The 11,004-nt window shown below is 48.8% G+C and overlaps 1 protein-coding gene across 1 annotated transcript in view; it reads left to right on the forward strand.

Annotated features, from left to right (window-relative positions):
* The first annotated feature begins 2,833 nt into the window (after positions 1-2,833).
* Positions 2,834-11,004, forward strand: part of Znf652 (zinc finger protein 652) — a 17,920-nt gene continuing 9,749 nt past the window's right edge. Inside the window, exons 1-4 of the mRNA XM_010620320.3 lie at positions 2,834-4,008; positions 6,543-6,690; positions 7,007-7,122; positions 7,368-7,512. Coding sequence (XP_010618622.1) covers positions 3,106-4,008; positions 6,543-6,690; positions 7,007-7,122; positions 7,368-7,512 — 1,312 coding nt within the window. The 5' untranslated portion in view covers positions 2,834-3,105. The remainder of the gene's footprint in view (positions 4,009-6,542; positions 6,691-7,006; positions 7,123-7,367; positions 7,513-11,004) is intronic.

The raw sequence follows: 11,004 nt of genomic DNA on the forward strand, positions 1-11,004 counted from the left end.
GGGGGAGGATTGCTGTGAGTTCCAGACCAGCCTGGGCTACAGAGTGAGTTCCAGGTCAGTCTCAACTACATAGTGAAACCCTGTCTCAAAAAACAAAAAGCAAAAAAAAAAGACAGTAGAGTTCTTTCATAAGTTTTTTTTATTTTTGTTTGTTTGTTTGTTTTGTTTTTTAAGGCAGGGTCTCACTATGTAGTTGAGACTCACTATGTAGCCCAGGCTGGTCTCGAACTCAGTGATCCTCCTGCCTCAGCCTGCCGAGAGCTGGGATGACAGGCGTGAGTCACCACACCCGATATCCTTAATAAGTTTTTAAAAGAAAGGATAATCTTACTTGTTTTTATCAACTATTTATTAAAGCATTCCTCTGTGAATTAAGCTCTTTGTATTTCTGATTTTTAGCCTTTCATGGAGTGATTCTACTGAGAGAGAGCCTATGTATTGGGAATTCCTACACATGCATGTGTGTACACACACACACACACACACACACACACACACACACACACACGGGACTCCGTTGGCTGGGCTGTGTGGTAGCATTGCTACTCCCAGGTCTCAGCAGCTTGAGCAAGGAAGGGTATCTCTCTCATTATCATACTGGCAGGGAGCTCTGCTTTTATCGTTGCTTGGTGATCCCGGGTGATGGGACAGCATATTGTTGTACATTAGCAATTAAATATAGCAGCTCAGAAGTGCTCACTTAGCTTCAGGCGTGTTGGCCAGAACTTGTCGTGCAGCCCACGTGATTTCTGGGAGCTGGGAAACGCAGTGCTACCTGTGCCAGGGCCACAGAGAGCTGGGAGTACTTGCTAGACAGCGCGTCTGTCACTGTCCGTCTTTCTGGTTTCAGGCGTTTGGTCTCTGGTCCCTTAAAGCAAAACACACTCACTACCACCCTACTGTAAGGCACTCGCAGGTCTGGCCGATCACAGAGCTCAGGACCCCGAGGTTATGCGGGATGGCAGTGTCCAGTGGGCTCCTTGTGAGAAAAGGGTCCTCTGCCTCCTCCAGAGACTTGTGGGAAAGCTGACAAATGACCCAGCGCCCCAGCATAATAGACGATACAGCAGTGAGTGGGGATCACCTAATAACAATAAACGCTGATTTGAAAGGGGCAGGAAGAGGGGGCAGAGGTGGTCTGCAGCAGATTTTGTAACCAGCTGGGACTGGGCCCTGCCGAGGAGGGCTGTGCATGTGGCTGCTCTGCTGGCTCCACCCTCGGGCTTCCTCCCCTCCCCCCTCCTCTTCCTCCCAAAACAAAGGCATTTTTTGCTACAGTGGCACCTATGCCTCTCCAGAGTCTCACATTCTGCAAAACTGAGCCATAATTTCCTTCTTTGTAAATACAAAAGTGCATACATATCTACTGAGGTCCCAAGGGAAACATGGGGGCATTGCTTCGTGAAATTCCACTGAAGTGAAAGTGGAATAATTTTAAACCAATCCACGTGGTCAAAGAAAATAGAAGACAGTAGCAGAGAAATACTTATGAACCGTGCCTAGTCCTTAAAATATTAGTAGTGCTGATTTTGAAAAGATTTGATACAGCTGTGTTGGGAGGATGCAGGAGAGCTAAGAGCAACATGTGAGACAACTATGCTGTGAACGAGAGGTGATGCCTGAAATTGTCAAGAAATAGAAATACATTCACGTAGAAAAACAGAAGTGAATACCAAGGAGGAAACAGCTAAAATAGCATTATTATCCCTGCAGACCAGGACTCAACAGAAGTAGGGCCAATGTGTCTGACTTGTAAAGCTCTGAGCACTTTTTTAATGATTAATTTTTAAAAGAGTTTAAAAACCAACCCCCAAGTTTTTTAGTGAGTGTTAAGTAGAAATAAGGAACAAAGCTTTTCCAGTCCCGTGCACACAGCAGGCGTTTGGTGAGGACCAGTTTCCCTCCTCCTGTCGGCGAAGCAGGCCTTGCGCTTGCAGAAGTGTTTTCATGAGCCAGCGGTTAGGTGGCTGGCGGAGCAGCAGTGCGGGGCACGTCACAGAGCAAACTGTGCCCTTCCAGTCTTTTTAATGGATGGTTTTATTTTTCTTGGAACCGTATCAGTGTGATGGTTACTGTTTCTCAGAAAATTGCCACCTGTGCAACTGACACACGGAAAATCATCCCGTTGAGTGGGTCCAGTGAGATAGGCACACAACAGATGTAGATACCTGACGACTTGAAGTTACCCGAGTAAGCTTGAAAAGAGTCCTGTCCTGTGCCTGGCTCAGACTGGCTAAGGCCAGGGCACTTGCGGGCTCTTCCGTAGTCATACCGGTCCGCTGCTTTATTTCCATGGGCACAGTGCCCGTCCGGCCACCCCTGTGTCCCGTGGGCCCTTCGGTGGTCACAGTGTTGAAAGCCAGGCCATCGGAAGAAGCTCTGAAGTGTCCCCGGATGGGTCACGCGGCCTAGCGGACAGAGGCCTCAGACCTGGCCGCCTTGGTGTGGCCAACGCAATGCCAGATGTTCCTTTCTTCATCAGAAATGTGGTGTGGGCGGGGATGTAGCTCAGTGGTGCCACCGCCTGCCTCCCAAGCGCAAGGTCCCAAGTTTGATCCCGGTACCATTAAAGAAAAGAAAAGAAATGTAGAGTGTGCTGGCTCCGTGCCACGCCTGCGGGTGTCTTGTGACACCTGCTGTCATAGAATTCCCATCTTAACAGAAAATGTTTGTGAACTTACGTAAGCCAGGAAGGTAATGCTCCAGCCAGACCACGGGAGCAGTGGGACGCATTGTGTGTGCAGAGGGTCTGGTAACCTTCAGCGGTGGCTGTGCTGACCGAGTGCCCGTGACAGATCGTGGCCTGAGAAGGAAACGTGTTGCCTGACTTCCTCCTCTTCCTTTCTCTTTGTAGATAAGGTGCTCCGAGTCCCTTGCAGCTCTCTCCTGAGGAAAGTCCCTATGCTCTGCTCTTGCCGTAATGCCAGGCCTTTCTGACTTACACAGTGGAGCTGTGACGCTGGAAGATTTGCACGGAGGTTCCGGCCACGTCTGTCCGTCACTTGAGCCAGTCCTCTGGATGGGAAAAGATTTGAGCCTGATAATTACCGTGTTTGAAATCTAGTTCTCTAGTGTGAACTGGTTTATAGACTGGGCCCCTGACCCATGAGCCACCCAGCCAGTTCTTGTCAGGAGCTGGTTGAAAACTGTCCTGTGCACGTAGCAGGGATGGCACAGGAAGAGAGCCGTTGCGGTCAAGTGCCGTCCACCTTTTACCATGGTGCCAACCAAGAACTTGACCTGTCCACCAAAGTGTACAAAAGGGAATCCGGAAGTCCCTATTCTGTGCTCGTGGACACCAAGATGAGCAAGCCACATCTCCACGAGACGGAGGAACAGCCATATTTCAGGGAGGCAAGAGCAGTGTCTGACGAGCGTGCTGTCAAGGAAGACCGGGAGAATTCTGATGAGTCGGAGGAGGAGGAGGAGGAGGAGGTGTCTTACAAAAGGGAGCAGATCATAGTGGAGGTAAACCTTAATAATCAAACGTTAAATGTGTCTAAAGGGGAAAAGGGTGTCTCTTCTCAGTCCAGAGAGACTCCTGTTCTTAAGACAAGCAGTGAGGAGGAAGAGGAAGAGAGTGAGGAAGAGGCCACAGATGACAGCAGTGATTACGGAGAGAGCGAAAGGCAGAAGAAAAAGGAGAAGATAGAGGAGAAAGTCAGCGTCACCCGAAGGCGAACGCGGAGAGCTGCCTCTGTGGCCGCAGCTGCCACGTCCCCTTCTCCCAGAGCCACGAGAGGGCGTAGGAAGAGTGTAGAGCCGCCTAAGCGTAAGAAGCGGGCGGCCAGAGAGCCCAAGGCGCCAGTCCAGAAAGCTAAGTGTGAAGAGAAAGAGACTCTGACCTGTGAGAAGTGCCCCAGGGTGTTTAATACTCGCTGGTACCTGGAGAAGCACATGAACGTTACTCACAGGCGCATGCAGATCTGTGATAAGTGTGGCAAGAAGTTTGTCCTGGAAAGTGAGCTGTCCCTTCACCAGCAAACAGACTGTGAAAAAAACATTCAGGTAGGTCTCATCACCGAGAGGGCGCACTTGCCAGGGTAGAACCTGGCTGTTGAGAGTCATCTGGTTCTGCCCAAGAGAACGAGTACACTAGAGGCTGAAGGGACAGAGTTCACCAGTTTGGCGTTTTAGAAGCTCCTGCGTGGGTCTTTCCAAAACCAAGGCTTGCATCCCACGTGCAGTGATTGACGCTGGACTGGGGGGAGCCCAGGCACTGGAAGGGGGAGCTGGTAGAGATGACAGCCAGGACCACAGTCAGCAGTGACTCTGAACTGAGACTCGCTGCTGTAGGACGCTTGATAGAATTCATTCTGGCATCTTCTGGTGAGGTGGGAGACCCCAAGTGAAAGGCAGGAGTAGAGGAAGGCCCTTTTCTGTTTAAAAGGGATGCCAGACTAGTGCAGCTGACGGGGACAAAGCCCTAAAGACTCAGACCGGTGGACGTGGAAGACCTGCAGGAGTGAGTGTGCTTTACCCGTGGAGCGATGACTGCACTAAATTTGTCAAGAGGCTGAGCCGAGGGAATGTGCACACGTTGACAGAGGCCGAGCTGAGTGAGAATGGTGCCACCTGGCAGTAGGGTTACCTGTGCTCCCGTGAGTGTGGTTAAGGTAACACCGCGGAGGCCTGCACGGATAGGGTGAGAGGTGAGCTGCGCGGACTGCAGCTCAGGTGGGTGCATGTGTGTTTGCCTGTTAGTGCTGGTCACGAAAGGTAAGTCTGTGACGTCTCTAAGACACGTGCAGTAGAAATGTTTTGTACCAGGCCAGGCGTGGTGGCGCACGCCTGTAATCCCAGCACTTGGGAGGCTGAGGCAGGAGGATCGCTGTGAGTTCGAGACCAGCCTGGACTACATAGTGAGACCCTGTCTCAAAAAAACCAAAAAAAAAAAAAAAAAAAGAGAGAGAGAGAGAAATGTTTTGTACCAGATTTAACCTTCTTTTTTAAGGGACAAATTATCTCTTGTTTTTTGGAGTGTTGCTAATCTTGGTGGTTACTTTTAATTTTTGCTTATCTTCTCTTGCTTTTAATCAACTGTTGAGATCATTGCCTTGCCTAAAAGATATTTTTTTAAAAATATATAAATAACCTTTGTTAAAAACCCACTGCAAGCGCCACCTAAGTGGTTCTGGCACCTGTCTCCCAAGCACAAGAACTGGAGTTCAATCCCCAGTACCAAAAAAAAAAAAAAGCCAGCAACGCTGTGTTTGATTTATTGACTCTGCCTGGAGCTCAGCAAGCTGTCTAAGAGTCACAGAACCGCACAGCACCTCTGCAGATGCCCACGCCCGCCTTGGCCCAGAGGGCTGGCTGCAGAGGCTCAGCCCAGCCGGAGCAGGGGGGCGGGTGCCTGGATTCTGCGTGGCTCAGCGCCATCTGCACACAGGGTGTGGGCTGGTGGTGTTTTCTCACCTTAAATTTGCACTGAGTTATAGAAGCAATTCGCTCTTTTTGACTACTCACCGTTCCTCCATGTATGTTTAAACTCGTGTTAGTGTTTTGTGGGTTCTGCTGAGTGAACTCCTGCCACATTCCTAAAGACGGATGGGGCTTTGTCCTGATGCCCTGGCGGACAGCAGGAAGTGCGGCCCTGCCGCAGCACGGCCTGCGAGTACAGGGTTGGGGTGGGGGAGTGTCCTTCTTGAGAGCGAGTCTGCAGAGCGCACTGACTGCTTCCCGTGCACGTCAGAGTCTGCGGTTACCAAGAACTGTTTCATATTTCGCTTTAACCAGAAATTTTTGTTTTTGGTACCGGGGATCGAACTGGGACCTTGTGCTTGTGCGGCAGCTGTGCTAACTCCCCTGCCCAGAAATGTTTTATTTTGATGCGCTTCCTGCCTGATTTTCCAGGTGATTAATGATTCATAGCGTAAGGGACTGGCGGTGGATGCCTATGAGGAAGACAGGGCCAGGCTGCAGGGTGAGAGGGAGAGTGGAGCGCACCGTTGAGAGTCGTCTTCCGCCAGGGGAGTGCTTTGCACGGACGAGGGCTTGACGCTTGAGAGCACATAATAAAACCTCAGTCCTGCGCATGAATAAATGCTCTGAATGCGTCTTCTAAGGTGTCAAAACGTTTTTTATCCTCCTGCAGATCTGTGACCATAACTGTATGTTCTGCCTTGCCTTTATGTCATGGAAAACCAGCTTGTGTTCTGTGGTGAACACCTGTTAATTGCAGGTGACCCGTGAATGTAGGAGGTGCTGCACTTGATAATCCACATATTAAATGAACGTGAAGTGTTTTTCCTTAGGAACAATACTCATGTGACATTAGCAGCAATCAGTTCTTTGATATTAGTGGAACTTTCCACCACTTCTTGGCTTAGTGTTTGCCACTGTTTTCATACTCGCAAAGGGTCTGAAAAAGATTCATCTTGGAAAATAGAACGTACACGTGTTGGCGCTGGAATCTGGACCTTCTGAGGAGGAGTAGCATTTGTCTGGGTCCCGGCCAGCGCATCTGTTTCATCTGCCAGGTCAGGGTGGCTTTCTCTAAAGCCCCAGTACATAAGATTATTTCTATTTATCCTGCTCAGTGTGTTTCCTGTAATAAATCATTCAAGAAACTCTGGTCCCTGCATGAACATATCAAGATCGTACATGGATATGCAGAAAAGAAATTTGCCTGTGAAATTTGTGAGAAGAAATTCTATACCATGGCTCACGTGCGGAAACACATGGTTGGTAAGTTCCCCTGCTTGCTTGCTTTCATACCTGTCATTTCCCTGTACTCCCAGGTCCCCTACACGCAGCGCAGGACAGGACACAGCTCACTGCTGGACTTTACTCAGCTCCGACGCGTCACGACCAGCGTGCCCCGTCCGCAGTGTGCACTGCGTGCTGCGCTCTCCCCACCCAGATTTCTTCCCAGCACTGTTCCTTATTCTCCTCTTCAGAACAGGACTCTTAATGTAAAGCCGCCTTACACCCAACATCTGTCTTTTCCGGTTTGCACTTTCTGGTGGGACTGTTTTGAGCGTAAGTGCGTTCTGTGTTGCAGCACACACGAAAGACATGCCATTCACGTGTGAAACCTGCGGGAAGTCCTTCAAACGCAGCATGTCCCTCAAGGTGCACTCCCTGCAGCACTCTGGAGAGAAGCCTTTCAGATGCGAGGTAAGGCCGGCCGCAAGCCGCCAGCCTCCATGGGACACGCGAGCCCTGGCTAGGGAGGGCAGTGTCCCGCGTGCCTCACGACCAGCTCTCGGGGTGACGGGAACAACATGGAATGGCTGGGTTTCCCTCGCGTGGGCACTCAGAGCGGTTGAACGCGCTCCGGGGTGGTCACGGGGAGATGTGCCTTCCCCGGACTCGGCGGCCGCGGTCTGTCTTGGGCTCACGGCAGGCTGTGTCCCCTGCAGAATTGTGACGAGCGCTTCCAGTACAAGTACCAGCTGCGCTCCCACATGAGCATCCACATCGGCCACAAGCAGTTCATGTGCCAGTGGTGCGGCAAGGACTTCAACATGAAGCAGTACTTCGACGAGCACATGAAGACGCACACGGGTGAGGCCTCTCGCTGGGACCATCTGTGGCCCTGTGTCTTAAAATCTAAACCCCAAGTTGGCATCTCACTGGGAATTCCACGTTAGATCTGTCTTACATAAGGAAAGAGATTTATAATCCTGAAAAGTTTGGCTTTCATACCTCCTTTTGTTTGGTACCAGAGATCAAACTTGCTGCGCTTGCCAGGCAGGCAGTGGAACCACTGAGCTAAATCGCTGGTCCTCGTACCCCCATTTTTAAAAGGGTTGTTTGTGAATCCCTTCTAACTGCGGTGTCTTTAAGATAATGGGTTCGTTCTTGAGTCCAGGAACTCCTGAGATCTTGTTTCCTGTGTATTATGTGTTTACATTCACTATTTCTCTAAGGGTTCTGGGCCATATAAGGATGAAGGACACTGCTTCAAATAGAAGACTCTTAATCTTCTTAGTTAGGGTTTTGTTTTGTTTTGTTTTGTTTTGCCGGGTGTAGTGGCACACACCTGTAATCCCAGCACTCGGGAGGCTGAGACAGGAGGATCATCACTAGTTTGAGGCCAGCCTGGGTTTAAGGGAGTTTAAGACTGTCGTGGACTAAACAGCGAGATCCTGTCTCAAAATAATAAAATACTGTTTTGATTTAATTTAATTTACCAAAATGCACAGCTTTCAGGAACAGTACATGGAGGGAAGTTACATAAATGTTGACCAGGATCTGTGGCACGGATCTGAGTCCTGTAGCCGTGTGATTACCCAGGCTCCAGAGAGCCGGCTAAACGAACGGTTCCCCTGGAAACAGGGCCGCTGTTCCGCAGTCTGCACTGGTGTTCTGGGATTCGCCAGCCTTGCACAAAGTGGAGAGCGTGAACCATCTTTGGGTGCCTGTGTCAAACCTCATCACAGGATTCCCGTGCACAGAATAGCAGCGCCGGGGGCGGCATAGGGCTCGTCTCGCTTACCCTGCTGCTGTTCTTGCTTCACTCACGCTGAGGAAAATCCTCCCGTGGCTGGGTCCCGTTATCCCATTGCTCTATGGAAGTCCTAAGAAAAATGCCTGGCTGGCAGTGTTCTGTCCGCCAGAGTGAGGTAGAAGCCACAGGGTCGGACCTCAGAAGGAAGTCGGAACAAGCCCGCCGGAGGAGAGCAGGGTCCAGCCAAGCACCCCGCCGCGGCCCCTCCTAATCCAGGGCCCTTGCATAGTTTCTTGGCTCTGAGAGGACTCAGGATTTTGGTTGTTACTCGGTAGGAAACTGTGGGACTAGGTAGAACGTCAGTTGTTTTTAAGCAGAAGTCGTGTCACACGGTGCTCGGCAGGCCGCGGGCGCTTCACCTCTGCCGTGCGTTTGCGAGGAGCCGGCGCTGTCTGCTCCACATTCGCGTCGCCTTGCCGAGCTCCTGGCCTCTTCTTCCTCCTCGCCTCTCTCCTCCTTCTGCACGCCTCTCTTACCCTTTGTCCTCTTTTTTTTTCTTTTGGACCTTTAATTGTCCATAACATGAAACCAAACTATATATTTTCTGATTTTAGTTAGTGAATTAAACTTTATGTTAAGTATTTTTGGTTTTGCTTTTTGGTACCGGGGATCAAACTCGGGACCCTGCACTTGCAAGGCAGGCAGCAGAACCACTGAGCTAAATCCCCAGCTCTTAGGTTAAGTATTTTTTATCAACTGGTTGAGTTGGACATTTCCTTTTTCTTCTAATGGAATATGAATATTCCATTAAAATATTCCATATATGGAATATTCACTCACACTTTTATTTTTCTCATAAAAAGAGTAAAACAGCTGGGTGTGGTACCACACACCTGTCATCCCAGCACCCAAGAGGCTGAGGAACTCAGGAGGATCACAGAATCCGCGGGCAGCCTGGGCTACATAATGAGTTTAAGGCCATCCTGGAATATATAGCACAACCCTGTCTCCAAAAACCAAAAAACAATGAAAAAGGAAGGAAACAGGAAGGAAGGAAGGGAGGGAGGGGAAGAAAAAATAAAGAAAAGGAAAAAGAAAAATTCATGTACTGCACGTTTTGGCATGCACCCATGTAAAGACTTTCTTCTGATTCTTAACACACATAACAGATAAACACTACACATGCATCTTTATGTGTTCATCTGCACTGTAATAAAATAAAGGCTGAGGGTAAGTTCACTGAAAGAGCATATGTTTTGCATGCACGAGGCCCTGGGTTCAACCCTCACACCAAAAAGTAAAATTTGGTCTTTTTACTTTACTGTAACAACCTACCCTTTATCACTCCAGCATGTCATTATCAGCAGGAGCATTTACATAGCTATCTAAGCAAATTCTTGTTTAGAGGCAGAATTTTTTTTAGTAACTTTGCTGTAATAGTAGCCATCATTATGCACGTATATGCGAGGCCTTAAGGGCTTTACATACATCACCTCATTTAATTGATCTAACCCTCAACAGTCCTATAGAATAAATGTTTTCTCCATGTATTAGGCTGTTCCCTGTTGAACATTTACATTATATCTGTGTTTCGTTTTTCTACTGTTACAAATATTACTGTGATCGCTGGGCATGGTGTCACACCCCTGTAATCCTGCACTTAGCAGGCTGAGGCAGGAGGATCACTTTGAGGTCAAGGCCAGCCTGGGCTACACTGTGAGACCCTGTCTCAAAAACAGACAAACCAACAAAATCACCCAAAATCAAATACTGCTGTGGTAACTCTTTGAGTACCACACGCATGGCTGTTTACTTCGGAAAACTCCTTGAAAGGGAGATTATCAGGGCAGACAGAGGCTCACTTTTTTTTTCTCTTGGTTCTGAAGAGAATTCAGGACCTTGCCCTTGTCAGGCAGGTGCCAGTACCACTGCCCAGAGACTCACATTTTTAAGACTTGATGGTGTGGCCTGCAAAACAGCCTTCCTGTTACACTCCCATTAGCTCCCTGAAAAGTCCCATTTCCCCAACCCTTTTTAGTAGTAAATACATCTTTGCTGATTTGATAGGTAAGAAGTTGTTTATTCTGATTAATTTTTTCATGTTCTTATGAGTATATTTTTCATTTCTGAATTGCTTCTGCCTTTTTTTTTTTTTTTTGGAGACAAGGAATGAGTATGTAGCCCAGGCTGGCCTCAGCCTCCTGAGTACTGGGATTACAGGTGCACACTACCATGCCTGGCTTACTTCTGCCTTTTCTGTGTCCATCTTTCTATTGCAATGCTTGACCTTTTTATTGTCCATAAAAGCTCTTTATATATTGAATACACTGGGCCTTGTTTATTGATATTGAAACACTTCCCCTCAGTCCGTCATCTGTCATTAAACATTATAGTACGTACTCACGTGGGTAAGGGACTTGGGTGCTGGATTTAGACACTGCTGGCTCTGCCCCTCTGCTCACCATCTGGAGGCTTTTTATTCCTTGGTATTAAGAATGACAGCAGGGGCCGGGGATTTAGCTCAGTGGTGCTGTTGCCTGCCTCGCAAGCACAAGGTCCCGAGTTTGATCCCTGGTACCAAAAAAAAAAAAAAAAAAAAAAAAAAA

Source organism: Fukomys damarensis, unplaced genomic scaffold, assembly GCF_012274545.1.
Source record: "Fukomys damarensis isolate Sample0158 unplaced genomic scaffold, DMR_v1.0_HiC HiC_scaffold_13, whole genome shotgun sequence".
Classification (NCBI taxonomy): Eukaryota; Metazoa; Chordata; class Mammalia; order Rodentia; family Bathyergidae; genus Fukomys; species Fukomys damarensis.